This window comes from Symphalangus syndactylus, chromosome 2 (assembly GCF_028878055.3).
Source record: "Symphalangus syndactylus isolate Jambi chromosome 2, NHGRI_mSymSyn1-v2.1_pri, whole genome shotgun sequence".
NCBI lineage: Eukaryota > Metazoa > Chordata > Mammalia > Primates > Hylobatidae > Symphalangus > Symphalangus syndactylus.
In genome coordinates, this window is record NC_072424.2 from 36,229,346 (window position 1) to 36,246,741 (window position 17,396).

The window sequence follows — 17,396 nt, forward strand, 5'->3', positions numbered from 1 at the left end:
CTTTACAAAAATGCTTTTTTTTTTTTTTTTTCTAAATAGAGACAGGGTCTCACTATGTTGCCCAGGTTGGTCTTGAACTCTTGGCCTCAAGGGATCCTTCTGCCTCGCCTCCGAAAGTGCTGGGATTACAGGTGTGTGCCATGGTGCCCGGTCATTGCCTCTACTTCTGATGCCAATTGTTAAGTCCCAGGTGGTTTTTCCTGTATTTCTTACTGACCAGCTATAAATTGGGTTTCGCATGACCCCCTTCTTGGGTTTGGGTTCAACTAGTTTGCGAGAGCAGCTCACAGAACTCAGGGAAACACACTTACCAGTTTACTACAGGGAATATTATAAAGGATACAAATAACCAGCCATGAAGACATACATAGGGTGAGGTCTGAAAGGGTCCAGAGCCCGGGAGTGATGTCCCCATGGAGTTGTGGTGCGCCACCCTCCGGGCACAAGGATGCACTCTTGTTTGGCTTCCTGTACAGCCTCCACATGTTCAGCTCTCTGGAAGCTCTTCAAACCCTGCCCTTTTGGGTTCTTAGAGAAGCTTCCTTACATAGGCACGGTTGATTAAACCACTGGACACTGGTGATCAACTTAACCTTCAGTCCCTCTTCCCTCCCTGGAGGTTGGGGGCTGAGCCTGAAAGTCCTAACCCTTTAATTCTGCTTTGGTGACCAGTCCCCATCCAGAAGCTACAGGGGCTGCCAGCTGTCAGTCAATCACATATTAAAGGACATCACTTTGGAGATTTTAAGGATTTTTAAGAGTTATGCCAGGAAACGGGGTGAAGACCAAATAACTTTCACAGTATCACACACCCACAGCACCTCCACCCTGCAGGGGCCACACAGCCTGCCCCATACACACTTCCCACCTGTCTTACCCTGATGCCAAGGGAAAGGAGAAGAGGGGTCCTGTAATCATGCTGCAGTGAGGGAGGTTTGAGGTTTGTGGGGCTGGGAAAAGTTACCCCTCTTCACTTTGGGGTCAAAATGAATGCCCTGGGCTCCAAACCCATGACTGCAGCTGTGGGCAAGATACCCTTCCCAGGGCTGGGTGCAGTGGCTCATGCCTGTAATCCCAGCACTTTGGGAGGCTTAGAACTTTTAGCCCAGGAGTTCAAGACCAGTCTGGGCAACATAGTGAGACCCTGTCTTTATAAAAATTACACAAAAAATTAGCCAAGTGTGGTGGTGCACACCTTAGTCTCAGATACTTGGGAGGCTGATGTGAGAGGATTGCTTGAACCCAAGAGTCTGAGGCTGCAGTGAGCTACGATTGTGCCACTGCACTCCAGCCTGGGTGACAGAGGGGGGCTCCAGTGCAGTGGCACAATCATCATAGCTCACTGCAGCCTCGAACTCTTGGGCTCATTTGAAACCCCAAGAGCTGTTTTGCTCTCTTGGATGGTGAGACTCATCTGAGAGAAGACTTCTGAATAACTACAACTCAGCCCTCACTCGTCTTCCCTCTCACCCAAGCCAGGTTGTCTCACGTGTCTCCCTTGTTACAGTTAGGGAAGATGACAACTGCCCGAGCCACTGCCCAAGCCCCTGGGGCACACCTGTGATGACAAGGGTGCACCCTGTGGCAGGGCAGGGGTCAGCAGCAGTGAAGGAATCCTGACCCCAGGCCTAGCATATGGCGGGGTGGGGGAGGGGGGTGGTGGTGTTAGGTAGGCTCAGCCTCTGCTCACACCAAGCCCAAGCCCTGCGCACCCGATAACATGGTGCCCTGACCCACAAGCTCGAGGACACCAGAGGGAGAAACAATGATGCTGGTACTAAGATATTTATTAATTATATCATAAAAAGTCCATTGTTGTTCTGTTTTTCCATATGTACATGCTCCTGTGGGCAGTCCCCCACCCAGCCCCCACCTGCCTGCCCTCCATGGTACCAGTCAACGCTCCAAACTGACCAACTAATTAGTAAAAGAGGAAGAACTGGAGGAGGTGGCCCAGGGCTAATGGGAGTGGGAAACAAAGTGCAGAGTGGTTGGGCTTAGTTTTTCAATGCCTGACCGTGGGCAGGCACTGCAGGGCTGGCACACGGATGCCTCCCCAGAGCTGCCAGGCTGGAGGCTGCAGATGACAGCTGAGTTCACTCTCAGGCTGAACCCCCAGGAATGGAGCGCAGAGGAGGAAAAAGGTCCCACAGCTGATTGGGGGTCTTAGCTGGGACTATCAACGTTCTCTTTTTCAGGTTCCCATCCAAGTGGCAGCAACACAGCTCCAACTTGGCCTGAAAAGCTTGTGGCCCGCAGGACAGCCAGAAGTGGGGTCAAGGAAAGCCTGGTGGGAAGCACTGGTCCTGATCTCTGAGTGACCTGCTTTAGTTGACCTCAGAGGTGGGTATGGGATCTGTGGGGCGGGGTGTGGCCAGGAGGGGCACTGGTGAGGTGGCCTCGATGAGCGCAGGGTTGAGGATGATGGGCAGAGTCATAGGTGGCACGCCCACCTGCAGTGGGGAGGCCAAGGGCTGCAGGATCAGTGGGGGCTGAGCCAAGGGTGGAGGCCCATCGGGGGTGGGGCTCAGCCTGCTGGGGCTTGAGGCCACTGGTGATCCTGGGGAGCTGCTGCTGGCGGCTCGGGGGCCTTCAGGCTTCTCAAAGTCTGTAGGGAAAGCAAGGTGGCTACAGTCAGATTCCCTTGTTGGTACAAGACAACTCTCACATTGCCTAGCTGGCTGCTTATAGAATCTCTGTTCCTCCTTGTTCCTGTAAGCAACACAGCCCCCCGCCAGCCTAAAAAGTTGGGAGTCTCCCCTCAAAACTCATTTCAATGTTCATCTACCTTCTATCTCCTTTGCCAGGCTACTCTTTTTTTTTTTTTTTTTTGCGACAGGGTCTCACTCTGTCGCCCAGGCTGGAGTGCAGTGGCATGATCTCAGCTCACTGCAAGCTCTGCCTCCCGGGTTCAAATGATCCTTCCACCTCAGCCTCCCCAGTAGCTGGGATTATAGGTGTGCACTACCACGCCCAGCTAACTTTTGTATTTTTTTGGTACAGGCGGGGTTTCACCATGTTGGCCAGGCTGGTTTCAAACTCCTGACCTCAGGTCATCTGCCTGCCTCAGCCTCCTAAAGTGCTGGATTACAGGTATGAGCCACTGAGCCTGGCCGCCAGGTTACTCTCTACTAGAATCCCTGAAAGGAAACCTCTGCAAATTCATTTCAAGTCCCTGACCCAACCTTCTCTTCCCAAGCCTGAAGATTGCAAGCAGCTAGTTCCTCATAGCTTATGGTCCTGCCATTTCCCATGGGAAGAGCAGCAACAGTTCCCTCTAGCGGCCTCCTTCCCTCGGCTCACAGACCCTGCTCAGCAGCATTCCCACAGCCCCTTGGGCCTCCTCTTAGGCCCCCTGCTTGCTACTCAGTGCCTATCAGGCTAGCCTAGAGAGACTCACCACAGGCCCCCAGCTCAGATGGAATCTCTGGGGGCGGTGGATGGCCAGGTGACCTGGTGTCGCCAGCAGCGGAAGTCAGGTGGGCTGAGGCGAGAGGCTTTTGGCCATGAGGCTCCATGGGTATGGGGTCTGGAGACGGTAGAGAATTGAGATGGCATCTCTTAGTGCTTTCTCTCTCCAGCAGAGCCCTAGCTACCCAACAGCCTTTCTACCCACCCAGGGCACAGACAATAAAATTCAGCTTTGGGGACTCTTTTTTTTTTTGAGATGGAATCTCGTTCTGTCGCTCAGGCTGTGATCTTGGCTCACTGCAACCTCCACTTCCCGGGTTCAAGCGATTCTCCTGTTTCAGCCTCCTGAGTAGCTGGGACTACAGGCACCCACCACCACACCTGGCTAATTTTTGTATTTTTCGTAGACATGGGGTTTCACCATGTTGGTCAGGCTGGTCTCAAATTCCTGCCCTCGGGTGATCCACCCACCTCGGCCTCCCAAAGTGCTGGGATTAGAGGTGTGAGCCATTGTGCCCAGGCAGGAGACTCTTTTTGATAAAGCTGGGCTGAGCCCCCTACCCTGGATGACGGTCTGCTTGAAGAGTTCATCTCGTAGGTGAGGCAGAAAACAGTCAATGCGTTCCCAGGTGATCTCCCAGAGGGCCGAGGGGCCGCCTCCCCGTGCATCTGCACTGTGGAAAATCTCCGCTGTGTCCATCACCAGAAGCATGTTCTTCAGAGACTCAGGGATCGCCTCTGACTGCAGGTGGCAGTGGGACCATGAGAATAGGAAAGAGGGCATGGGGGAGTATGGTAAAGGGAGGTAGCTATCAAGGGGGAAAGGGCAAGTCCTTCCAGCATGTGGGACAGGAGGCAGGCAGCCGAGGTAGAACATACCAGTAAGTCGCTGGAACCTGCGTGCATGTACTTGTCCATGAAGTCCAAGATGGTGAGCCAGAGGGCCGCAAAGGTAGAGAGTGACAGCAGTGGAGACAGGTGCTGCAGGAAGACCTACGGCCCACCAGCCCCCTTCAGCTGAGGGGACTGTAGGAGCCTCTGGACCCCTCTCTGAGGCTGGGTGGCTAAGCCTGTCCTATCTTGCGTGAGAATCTTAGATCAGAGATAGAGGAATCTGTGATCTAAGATTCAGAATCCTCTTAGGTCCCCAGGTCCTGCTTAGTGTCCATAGCTGGGGGTTGTGAGCACCTACAGTGCATCTCTAGGTCCTGCCAGAAGCCCTGGCTTCCCTCCTTGGGAAAAGGCAGGTATGGGAGAGAGGGTGGGTATAGGGTGGTGAGCAGTACCTTAGAGAGCAATGTGGAAGCCCTCATCCGGGTCTCCTCCATCCCACCCACATCTGCAGGGCTGATGTTCTCCAAGAGCTTGGTAAGTAGAGGAAACAGCACCTGGTGGGGGTAAATGTACAATGTCTCCCTATGAGGGTCAGCTAGGCAGCCTTGCCCCAAGGAAGCCAGGAACTGGATGGGCATAGAGCTGAAGGGAAGGTATGACGCAGGCTGAAGACTCACATTAGGGGCTCTTCAGGCTGCCTGGCTTTCCTTTTCTTAGGATTTGAACTTTATCTTAAGACCAGCAGGAAGTCCCACCTTGTTAAAACAGGACTCCCATTCCAGGGCATCTAGCTTTTGCAGATCATGTACAAGTAGTGCTCGCTGCAGATAGGTCAGTGCCTGCATCCGTACCTGGCGCCGGGCATCGCAGCACAGGCAGGCAATACCTGAGAGCAAGAGCAGGGTCAGGATCCTTCAGGCATCTTGATCCTGATGCTCCCCAAACTCCCTACCTCTGCCCCTCCTGGTTTACCCTGCAGTAAAGGGCACCAGCAGTGGGCCCAGAGGGTGCGAGAATCAGCTTCAATCTTCTGGCCACCTGTCTCCAGGTGGCGTTGCTCCTCCGCCCATGAGCTGTAGATAGAGGCTGCCCGCGTGTGCAGGGTGTGCATCAGGTCTAGCAACTAGGATCACAGGAGGGGGCAGGATGTGAGTGGGGTTAGGTCTCATGGATCCCTTTCCCCCTCCCCACTCACTGTCCCTGACTGAGTCCTCAAGGTGTCCCTAGCACCAATCATGCCATACCTCACCCCCTCGCTATTCTTTCCCTTAACTTGACTTCCTGGTTGTTCCAGTCCTTGCAAAGGACTCTCCAAGTCAGAGATTACTCATGAGAGAGCCAGCCTTAGGAGGTGTGTGGACTGAATATTTCACAATCCTGACTCACAGTGAGAAAGTACTTTCTTCTCAATTCTATTTCACATCTGCTGATGACAGAGAAAGCCTCATGTTATTTATTTTTTGAGGCAGGGTCTCACTCTGTCACCCAGGCTGGAATGCAGTGGCACAATCACGGCTCACTGCAGCCTCGAACTCCTGGGCTCAGGTGATCCTCCCACCTCAGCCTTATGAGTAGCTGAAACTACAGCTGTGCGCTGCCACGGCCAGCTAATTTTTTTTTTTTTTTTTTTGAGACGGAGTCTCACTCTGTCGCCCAGGGCTGGAGTGCAGTGGCGCAATCTCGGCTCACTGCAAGCTCCGCCTCCCGGGTTCACGCCATTCTCCTGCCTCAGCCTCTCCGAGTAGCTGGGACTACAGGCGCCCGCCACCACGCCCGGCTAATTTTTTGTATTTTTAGTAGAGATGGGGTTTCACCGTGGTCTCGATCTCCTGACCTCGTGATCCGCCCGCTCGCCTGGCTATTTTTTCTATTTTTAGTAGAGGCAGGGTTTCACCGTGTTAGCCAGGGTGGTCTCCATCTCCTGACCTCGTGATCTGCCCACCTCGGCCTCCCAAAGTGCTGGGATTACAGGCATGAGCCACCACGCTCAGCCACTTTCATCATTTTTCTATGGTTATTCCATTTAAGGCAATTGGTTCTCCATCAATTTAGTGATATAAACTCTGCTCACAGAATTAATTTTATATGCCTTTGAATAGACACAGGGTAACTCTGGAAGGATAGACAAGAAACTGGTGACAGTGGTTGCCTCTAGTGAGGGGAACTCAGCAGCTGGGGACAGGAATGGATTGGAAACTTAGTTTTATCAGTTTACCCTTTTGTATATTTTGAACCTACTCAAAAAATAAGTAAATTTTAGTTTAAAAATAAATTTAAAGGCCAAAGTGCTGGGATTACAAGCGTGAGCCACCGCGCCCGGCCTAATTTTTTGTATTTTTGTAGAGATGGGGTTTTGCCATGTTGCCCAGGCTGATCTTGAGCTCCTGGGCTCAAGCAATAGTCCTCCCAAAGTTTTAGGATTACAGGTGTGATTACACCATGCCTGGCCCAATTTTATTTATTTTATTTTTTGAGACAGAGTCTTGCTCTGTGCAAGGCTGGAGTGCATGGCACCATCATGGCTCACTGCCTCCTGGATCTCCTAGGCTCAAGAAATCCTCCCACCTACTCAGCCTCCCCAGTAGCTGGGACTATAATGTGCGCCACCATGCCCGGATAATTTTTGCATTTTTATTTTTGTAGAGACAGGGTCTCACTATTTTTCCCAGGCTGGTCTCGAACTCCTGGCCTCAAGTGATCCTCCCGCCTCAGCCTCCGAAAGTGCTGGAATTACAGGTGTGAGCCACTGTACCTGGCTGTTAATCTCATTTTTAAAACAGAAAACCTCAGGGTCAGAGACTTTGATGGGCAATAGTGTCTGGCCAGATTTAATACATTTTTATTTTCGCCATTTTTCTTTTCTTTTCTTTTCTTTTTTTTTTTTTTGAGATGGAATCTTGCTCTGTGGCCCAGGCAGGAGTGCAGTGGCACGATCTCGGTTCACTGCAAGCTCCGCCTCCCGGGTTCACGCCATTCTCCTGTCTCAGCCTCCCAAGTAGCTGGGACTACAGGTGCCTGCCACCACGCCTGGCTATTTTTTCTATTTTTAGTAGAGGCAGGGTTTCACCGTGTTAGCCAGGGTGGTCTCCATCTCCTGACCTCGTGATCTGCCCACCTCGGCCTCCCAAAGTGCTGGGATTACAGGCATGAGCCACCGCGCTCAGCCACTTTCGTCATTTTTCTTTTTTTTTTTTTTTTTTTTATTAATTTTTTTTGCATATAAAAACAATAAACATTTTCTAAAAATACATACAAACAAAAAGATGCGTATCAAACATATTAGGAAGGTTGCACATGGGAAGTCGGGGAATAGAAATGGGGGTGGGAGTTAAAATAAATGAGAGAGGGACTTTATATGGATCAGTGATAATAACTCAATCCTCTATTTGACAAAGAAGAGGGAGAAGGAAGAGGAAGAAAAAGAAAGTGGGATAAAGGATCAGAAAGGGAGGAAAATAGAAAAAATTAGAGTATGACTCCAGGGTAGACCTGTTTTGTTGTCATTGAGTTGGTTGGTTGGTTTGTCTGTTGTATTCTTCATGTTTCGCCAAGTTGGCCAGACTGGTCTCGAACTCCTAGCCCGAAGTGATCAACCCGCCTCGCCCCCCAGAGTGCCGGGACCACAGGCGTGAGCCACCACGTCCAGCCCCCACATTGCTTCTGGCCTCCGTGGTAGACCTCCCAGACGGAGAGGCCAGGCAAAGGAGCTCCTCACTTCTACCCAGACACGGGGCGGCTGGGCAGAGGGGCTCCTCACTTCCCAGACGGGGCGGCCAGGCAGAGACGCTCCTCATTTCTTCCCAGACGATAGGTGGCTGGGCAGAGGCGCTCCTCACTTCCCAGACGATGGGTGGTCGGGCAGAGGCGCTCCCCACTTCCCAGACGATGGGTGGCCGGGCAGAGGCGCTCCTCACCTCCCAGACGATGGGTGGCCGGGCAGAGGCACTCCTCACTTCCCAGATGGGGCAGCCGGGCAGAGGCGCTCCTCACTTTCCAGACGATGGGTGGCCGGGCAGAGGCGCTCCTCACCTCCCAGACGATGGGTGGCCGGGCAGAGGCGCTCCTCACCTCCCAGACGAAGGGTGGCCGGGCAGAGGCGCTCCTCACCTCCCAGACGGGGCGGCCGGGCAGAGGCGCTCCTCACTTCTTCCCGGAGGGGGCGGCCGGGCAGAGGCACTCCTCACTTCTTCCTGACGGGGCGGCCGGGCAGAGGCGCTCCTCACTTCTTCCCGGACGGGGCGGCCGGGCAGAGGCGCTCCTCACTTCTTCCCGGACGGGGCGGCCGGGCAGAGGCGCTCCTCACTTCTTCCTGGACGGGGCGGCCGGGCAGAGGCGCTCCTCACTTCCCAGACGGTGGGTGGCCGGGCAGAGGTGCTCCTCACTTCCCAGACGATGGGTGGCCGGGCAGAGGCGCTCCTCACTTCTTCCCGGATGGGGCGGCCGGGCAGAGGCGCTCCTCACTTCTTCCCAGATGGGGCGCCCAGGCAGAGGCGCTCCTCATTTCTTCCCGGACGGGGCGGCCGGGCAGAGGCGCTCCTCACTTCCCAGACGGGGCGGCCGGACAGAGGCGCTCCTCACTTCCCAGACGGGGCGGCCGGGCAGAGGCGCTCCTCACTTCCCAGACGGTGGGTGGCCGGGCAGAGGCGCTCCTCACTTCCCAGACGGTGGGTGGCCGGGCAGAGGCGCTCCTCACTTCCCAGACGGGGCGGCCAGGCAGAGGCGCTCCTCACTTCCCAGACGGTGGTTGGCCGGGCAGAGGCACTCCTCACTTCCCAGACGATGGGTGGCCGGGCAGAGGCGCTCCTCACTTCTTCCCGGATGGGGCGGCCGGGCAGAGGCACTCCTCACTTCTTCCCGGATGGGGCGCCCGGGCAGAGGCGCTCCTCACTTCTTCCCGGACGGGGCGGCCGGGCAGAGGCGCTCCTCACTTCTTCCCGGACGGGGCGGCCGGGCAGAGGCGCTCCTCACTTCTTCCCGGACGGGGCGGCCGGGCAGAGGCGCTCCTCACTTCTTCCCGGGCGGGGCGGCCGGGCAGAGGCGCTCCTCACTTCTTCCCGGACGGGGTGGCCGGGCAGAGGCGCTGCTCACTTCCCAGACGGGGCGGCCGGGCAGAGGCGCTCCTCACTTCCCAGACGGTGGGTGGCCGGGCAGAGGCGCTCCTCACTTCCCAGACGATGGGTGGCCGGGCAGAGGCGCTCCTCACTTCTTCCCGGATGGGGCGGCCGGGCAGAGGCGCTCCTCACTTCTTCCCGGACGGGGCGGCCGGGCAGAGGCGCTCCTCACTTCTTCCCGGACGGGGCGGCCGGGCAGAGGCGCTCTTCACTTCTTCCCGGACGGGGCTGCCGGGCAGAGGTGCTCCTCACTTCCTCCCGGACGGGGCGGCCGGGCAGAGGCGCTCCTCACCTCCCAGACGATGGGAGGCCGGGCAGAGGCGCTCCTCACTTCCCAGACGATGGGTGGCCGGGCAGAGGCGCTCCTCACTTCCCAGACGGGGCGGCCGGGCAGAGGTGCTCCTCACTTCCCAGACAGGGTGGCCGGGCAGAGGCGCTCCTCACTTCCCAGACGGTGGGTGGCCGGGCAGAGGCGCTCCTCACTTCCCAGACGGTAGGTGGCCGGGCAGAGGCGCTCCTCACTTCCCAGACGGTGGGTGGCCGGGCAGAGGCGCTCCTCACTTCCCAGACGGGGCGGCCAGGCAGAGGTGCTCCTCACCTCCCAGACGGGGCGGCCGGGCAGAGGCGCTCCCCACCTTCCAGATGGGGCGGCGGCAGGGCAGGGGCTGCAATCCCAGCACCCTGGCAGGCCAAGGCAGGCGGCCGGGGGGTAGAGGCTGCCGCGAGGCCAGACCACGCCACCGCACTCCAGCCCGGGCAACACCGAGCACTGGGTGAGCGAGACTCCGTCTGTAGTCCCAGTACCTCGGGAGGCTGAGGCAGGCAGAGCACTCGGCGTCAGGAGCTGGCGACCAGCGTGGCCAAGATGGCGAACGCGTGCCTGCATCCAAAGGAGAAAAGGCAGGCAGCGGTGGTGTGCGCCGGCAGTCCCAGGGGAGCGGGCAGCAGCAAGCCGAGTAGATTGTAGCCTGGGCCAGAGAGGGAAAGAAGAAAGAAAGAAAGAAAGAAAGAAAGAAAGAAAGAAAGAAAGAAAGAGAGAGAGAGAGAGAGAGGGAGAGAGGGAGGGAGGGAGGGAGGGAGGGAGGACACTTTCGTCATTTTTCTATGGTTATTCTATTTAAGGCAATTGGTTCTCCATCAATTTAGTGATATAAACTCTGCTCACAGAATTAATTTTATATGCCTTTGAATAGACACAGGGTAACTCTGGAAGGATAGACAAGAAACTGGTGACAGTGGTTGCCTCTAGTGAGGGGAACTCAGCAGCTGGGGACAGGAATGGATTGGAAACTTAGTTTTATCAGTTTACCCTTTTGTATATTTTGAACCTACTCAAAAAATAAGTAAATTTTAGTTTAAAAATAAATTTAAAGGCCAGGTGCGGTGGCTTACACCTGTAATCCCAGCACTTTGGGAGGCAGGTGGATCACGAGGTCAGGAGATCAAGGCCATCCTGGCCAACATGGTGAAACCCCGTTTCTACTAAAAACACAAAAAATTAGCCAGGAATGGTGGCACGCGCCTGTAGTCCTAGCTACTTGGAAGGCTGAGGCAGGAGAATTGCTTGAACCCGGGAGGTGGAGGTTGCAGTGAGCCAAGATCACGCCACTGCACTCCAGCCTGGGTGACAGAGAGAGACTACATCTCAAAAAAATAATAAATAAATAAATAAATTAAATTTAAGCAAATAAAGACTTACAGGTAAGGTTTTGGGTAAGGGAATGTTGTGAAGATGGTGGTCCAGGGCCTGGGCTGGCACACATGGGCCCTTCCCTTCAGCCCTGGCTTTCCCTGGCCACCCCAGGCTCCCAGTATCAGGTGCAGGGGAGGAGAGGAAGTAAAGGGTGCCATACTTACGTCCTGACTGACCTGTAAAGACACCGTATGGTAGCTGGCAGGCACGCCTTCGTCCTCATCATCATCACTCTGCCCGCCCCGAGAGGCATGTTGGCTGGAGGTTCGAGGCCGGCGAAGCATTGATCCCTCTTTGGATTTCTTCTTGAAGCGGTTCCCTTTGCTGTCATATTTGTGACTCTTGCCACGTTTCTCCTGGGACTTGCATCCTGAGCAGAGCCAGACTCAGGTCACATTTCCGTGTCTATATAGGCATAGATACCCTGCCTTTTCTCCTCTCTCAGCCTCTCCCCTGCATAATTGCATGGCTACTCCCCAGCTGCCCCCTCATCACCTGACCCACCGCCATTCAGACTGGCCTCCACAAAGATCCGGAGAGTCTTGACACAGAGCTCGAAGTTGTCAGGTGTGATATGGGCAGCATCACGCACGATGAAGGACAGCGATTCCACACACTTAAGCAGAGACTTAGTGTCATGTGGCCCCAAATCCAGTCCCACTGTTAGGCTGTATTGATTGATCAGGGGTGAAGGGCCTGGGTGGCTGGGCCCTGGCTTGGAGTTATCAATGTCATCCTTCCCGACCTGTAAAGTACACAGAGGAGCTGGGGACGCAGGCTTGGCCCCTATGTGAATGTCCTTGCAGAGGACCAGGAATTCTTCCCACAGGTCAAGCGGGAGAGACTCAATTGCTGCCCATATCGTCACTCACCACTAACCAACCACTGTTGACCACATCGGCATCTGTGGCTGATCGGTGTATCTTGCCCGGCCTGCCATGGTCAGTGTAGACCTCTGAGTCGGAAGTGTACCCTCGATCCAGGCTCACATCATTCTGATGGTAGGATGAGAGCTCACTGTCTGACTGGGCCCCTATGGTAGGCAGGGAGAAGGACAGAGTCAGGGTGGGGATGGGGCACTGGGATGAGGGATAAATCAGGCTCTCAGAAAAAAGATGCTGAGGCCTGGCCTCCCCTCTCTCTGGCATAGTTTAATTTCTGTCACCAGAGGGCCAAAGGATGGCCGGAACAGCTTCTCTGTTGACCAAATAAGGTGGCAGGCTAATCTGGGCTCCTGATGGCATCTAGTGGCAGCTGTAGCACCACTCTAGGGAGTGGTGGCAAGGACAAATAGGCAATGCAGAAGGCTATGAAGCCAGGCTTTCTACTGTCCTGAGGACTGTTTTCCCAGTTTCTGGGATTTAGTGATATATCGATTTCGTGATATAAAGTCTGCTCACACAATTCTGTTTTCCCAGAATTCTGGGAAAACAGTCCTCAGGACAGCTCAGAAACAGAAACTGGGAAACAGTCCTCAGGACAACTCAGTCCTCAGGACAGTAGAAAGCCTGGCTTTACAGCTGTCTGCATTGCTTATTTGCCCTCATGCTATTTAACTTATGGGTACTGGCCAGCGGGCACTGGAAGCTCTGGAAGCGATGGCAGAAGCCAGGGCTGTTTAATCTGCTGAACACAGTAACCTGTGTTTTGTTTTCCTGTCCCAGCTCCTGGGGTGTAACTGTTTATCTGCCAGCCTGAGTCTCCCTGGGAAAGGGCTTACCAGCATCAGGTGCATCTGCTCTGGCTGTGGCCTGCAGAGCAGCTGGAGGCTTCACACCTGAGCCGATGCACTCCAGCAGCGTGAAGAGTGTGGCCCAGTCATCACCTGAGTGGATGTTGGCTGCGTTGGTCTTCAGGAGTTCATGGAGCCCGTACGCAACCTGGTGGCTGACTCGGGATAGCACACTGGGTTTCATCAGTAGCAAAATGCGTAGAGAGAGCAGCACCTGGAGTGGGGTTAGGGTAGGAAGCGGGGAGTGGGCACACAGCTTCCTGTCTAGTTTTCTTTCCCACCAGTCTCCTTAGGCCAGTGAAGACAGTTTGGCTAGGACCCAATTTAGGATACTGCTCTGGTCTTTTTTTTTTTTTTTTTCCAAATAGAAATACATTAATTATATTATTTGAGACAGGGTCTTGGTCTGTCTCCCAGGCTGGAACACAGTAGCACAATCACAGCTCACTGCAACCTGAAACTCCTGGGCTCAAGTCATCCTCCTGCCTCAGTCTATGGAGTAGCTGGGACTACAGGTGCATGTGACCACACCTGGCTAATTTTTTTTTCTTTTTTGGAGAGATGGGGTCTCACTATGTTGCCCAGGCTGGTCTTGAACTCCCAGGCTCAAGCGATCTTCCCGTCTTGGCCTCCTGAAGTGCTGGGATTATAGGCATGAGCCACTGCACCCAGCCTCAAATACAAATTTTTATTGAGAAAATTATAGGTTCATATGCAGTTGTAAAGAAATAATACAAAAAGGTCCCTTATACACTTTGCCCAGTTTATCCCAATGGTAACATTATGCAAAACTATAGTATAATATCATAATCAAGATACTCTCTGATCTTATTCAGATTTCCTGTTTTACTTGCATTTTTGTGTGTATTAATTTCTATACAATTTTATTACCTGTGTAGGTTTGTGTATCCACCACAGAACAACATATTGAACAGTTCTACCACAACAGTATCCCTCATTTTGCCTTTTTCTTTTTTTAGAGACAGGTTTTGCTCTGTCACCCAGGCTGGAGTGCAGTGGTATGATCATAGCTCACAGCAGCCTCAAACTCCCAGACGCAAGTGATCTTCCTGTCTCAGCCTCCAGAGTAGCTGGAACTACAGGCACGCACCACCATGCCCAGCTCATGTTGCCCTTTTATAACCACACCCACCTCTTCCTTCCTGCCCCCATCCCTAATCCTTAGCAATCTGTCTTCAAATTCCTTTTTTTTTTTTTTGAGATGAGTCTTACTCTGTCGCCCAGGCTAGAGTACAGGCAGGATCTCGGCTCACTGCAACCTCTGCTTCCCATGTTCAAGTGATTCTCCTGCCTCAGCCTCCCAAGTAGATGGGATTACAGGTGTGAGCCACCACACCTGGCTATTTTTGTATATTTAGTAGAGATGGGGTTTCACCATGTTGGCCAGGCTGGTCTCGAACTCCTGACCTCAAGTGATTCACCAGCCTCAGTTTCCCAAAGTGCTAGGATTATAGGTGTGAGCCACTGTGCCCAGCCTGTCTTCAAATTCTAAAGTTCTGTCATTTCAAAAATGTTATATAAGTGGAATTATATAACCTTTTTAGATTGGCTTTTCTTTCACTCAGCATAGTTCCCTGGAGATGTCTGTTGCTTTAAATTGCTGAATAGTATTCCATGGTATGTATATACCACAGTTTATTCACCTATTGAAAGTCATCTGGGCCGATTCCAGTTTTTGGCTATTACAACTAAGGCTTCTATAAACATTCATGTACAGGTTTTTATGAGAAAGCAAGCTTTCACTTTTCTGGGATAAATGCCCAAGGATGCAATTGCTGGGTTGTATGGTAATTATATGTTTCATTTTATAAGAAACTGCCAGCAGAGTAGCTGTACCATTTTACATTCCCACCTAGCAATATATGAATGACCCAGTTTCTCCACATCCTTTCAGCATTTGGTATTGTCACTACTTTTTATTTTAGCCATTCTGAAAAGTGGGTAGTGATGTCTCATTGTGGTTTTATTTTTTGGAATCTTGCTCTGTCACCCAGGCTGGAGTGCAGTGGCACGATCTCAGCTCACTGCAACCTCCTGGGTTCAAGCGATCCTCCCACCTCAAACTCCTCAGTAGGTGGGACTACAGGGGTGCGTGACCACGCCCAGCTAATTTTTGTATTTATTGGTAGAGACATGGTTTCACCATGTTGGCCAGGCTGGGCTCAAACTCCTGACCTCAGGTGATCCACCCACCTCAGCCTCCCAAAGTGCTGGGATTATAGGCGTGAGCCACTACGTTCAGCCTCATTGTGGTTTTAGTTTGCAGTACTCTGATGGTTAATGATGCTATCTTCATTTCATGTGCCTATTTGCCATCTGTATGTCTTCTTTGGCAAAACACATCTGTTCCTATGTTTTGTCCATTTTCTATTAATAATTGGATTGTTTTATCACTTGTGTTTTGAGAGTTTTTATATTATAAATACCTTTCCTCAAATATGTGATTTGCAAATATTTGTTCCTCGTCTATAGCTTGTCTTTTCATCCTCTTCACATAGGCTCTCATAGAACAAAACTTTTAAAAATATTAATGTAGTCCAACTTATCAATTTTTCCTTTTCTAGATTGTGCTTTTAATGTCAAGTCTAAAAATTATTTTTGTTCAGAGAGTCTCCCCCGGATCTGTTCCATCCAGACAGTGTTGAGGCAAGAGACAGATCCACGGGATTGCCAAACATGCTAAAAATTCTTTGCTTAGCTCTAGATCCTGAAGATTTTCTCCTGTTTCTAAAGTTTTTATAGCTTTACATTTAAATCTATGATCCATTTGAGTTAATTTTCCTGTAAGGTATGAGGTTTAGGTCAAGGTTCATTTGGTTTTTCCTCCTATGGATTTCAATCCCTCCACCACTTACTGAAAAGGCTAGTCCTCCTCCACTGAATTGTTGTTACATCTTGGTCAAAAAATCCACTGAACATATTTGTGTTGAGCTTATTTCTGGGCTCTCTATTCTTTTCCATTGATCTACGTGTCTGTCCCTCCATCGACACCACATAATCTTGACTACTATAGCTATACAGTAAGTTGTTTTTTTTTTTTTTTTGAGACAGAGTTTTGCTTTTGTTGTCCAGGCTGGAGTGCAATGGCGTGATCTTGGCTTACTACAACCTCTGCCTCCCAGGTTCAAGCGATTCTCCTGCCTCAGCCTCCTGAGTAGCTGGGATTACAGGCATGCCCCACCATCCATGCCTGGCTAATTTTGTATTTTTAGTAGAGACAAGCTTTCTCCATGTTGGTCAGGCTGGTCTCGAACTCCCAACCTCAGGTGATCACCTGTCTTGGCCTCCCAAAGTGTTGGGATTACAGGCATGAGCCACCGCATCCAGCCAAGAGCAAGTCTTTTTTTTTTTTTTTTTTTTTTTTTTTTTGAGATGGAGTCTCACTGTGTCACCCAGGCTGGAGTGCAATGGCACAATCTTGGCTCACTGCAACCTCCGCCTCCCAGATTCAAGCGATTCTCCTGCCTCAGCCTCCTGAGTAGCAATCAGGCGCTCACCACCATGCCTGGCTAATTTTTGTATTTTTAGTAGAGATGGGGTTTCACCATGTTGGTCAGGCTGGTCTTGATCTCCTGACCTTGTGATCCACCCGCCTCAGCCTCCCAAAGTGGACAATAAGTCCTAATACCAGATTCTTTTTTTTTTTTTGAGACAGAATCTCACTCTGTCACCCAGCTGGAGTGCAGTGGCGTGATCTCAGCTCACTGCAACCTCCGCCTCCTGAGTTCATGCGATTCTCCTGCCTTAGCCTCCCAAGTAGCTGGGATTACAGGTGTGTGCCACCACACCCTGCTAATTTTTGTGTGTTTCAGTAGAGATGGGGTTTCACCATGTTGGCCAGACTGGTCTCGAACTCCTGACCTCAAGTGATCTGCCTGCCGCGGCCTCCCGCAGTGCTGAGATTACAGGCATGAACCACTGCAACCAGCCCAGAGAGAGTGATTCTTTCCACTTTATTCTTTCTAGCTCTTCTAGAGTTTGTGTCTTTCCATCTAAATTTTAGAATAAGCTTACCTATGTCTACAAGAACCTTTCTGAGATTTTTATAGGAGTTATGTGGAATTTACAGATCAATTTGGGGAGAAGTGACAACGTTACTATGTTGAGCCTTCCAATCCATGAACATAGTATGCCTCTTCATTTATTTACATCTTCAATTTATTTTGTAGTTTTGTAGTTTTCTGCATACAAATCTTATACATGTTTTGTCAGCTATATTAAGTATTTCACTTTATTTGGAACACTTGTAAATGGTATTATATTTTAAATTTCAGTTTCTATATTGTTCATTGTTAGCATGTAGAGATATAATTACTTTTTGTGTATTGATCTCACATCCTGTGACCTTGTTGAACCCACTTATTAGTTCTATGCTTGTTGTTTTTTGTAGTTAAGCAAAGAGATCTCAGGAGGGTCATAAGCATGACAGGGAACCAGGTACAGGGCTGGGACTATTATAAGGCAGTAGCAGGCCAGTCCTACAGAGCAGATTCATAGGAGGCTGAGGTGCAGAGCACAAGCTCCATGCCTGAGGCCATTCCAGGCTCACTCCCAATGCCAACTGCTAGATTGCACCAGCCCTGTGGTTGGTCAC

The 17,396-nt window shown here is 51.9% G+C and overlaps 1 protein-coding gene across 28 annotated transcripts in view; it reads right to left on the reverse strand.

The window, feature by feature from the left end:
* Positions 1–1,769: 1,769 nt before the first annotated feature.
* Positions 1,770–17,396, reverse strand: part of GBF1 (golgi brefeldin A resistant guanine nucleotide exchange factor 1) — a 143,819-nt gene continuing 128,192 nt past the window's right edge. For 7 of the 28 annotated variants that reach the window (XM_055251026.2, XM_063626919.1, XM_063626859.1 and 4 more), the window contains 11 exons: positions 12,770–12,995; positions 11,922–12,082; positions 11,554–11,794; positions 11,226–11,419; positions 5,218–5,368; positions 5,001–5,131; positions 4,698–4,799; positions 4,291–4,404; positions 3,973–4,153; positions 3,401–3,529; positions 1,770–2,608 (listed from right to left, as the gene is read on the reverse strand). In XM_055251026.2, the coding sequence (XP_055107001.1) occupies positions 2,328–2,608; positions 3,401–3,529; positions 3,973–4,153; positions 4,291–4,404; positions 4,698–4,799; positions 5,001–5,131; positions 5,218–5,368; positions 11,226–11,419; positions 11,554–11,794; positions 11,922–12,082; positions 12,770–12,995 (1,911 nt within the window). In that variant the 3' untranslated portion in view covers positions 1,770–2,327. Of the gene's footprint in view, positions 2,609–3,400; positions 3,530–3,972; positions 4,154–4,290; positions 4,405–4,667; positions 4,800–4,922; positions 5,132–5,217; positions 5,369–11,213; positions 11,420–11,544; positions 11,795–11,921; positions 12,083–12,769; positions 12,996–17,396 lie in introns of those variants that run through there. The other 21 variants (XM_055250987.2, XM_055250977.2, XM_055250934.2 and 18 more) reach the window with 8 other exon arrangements.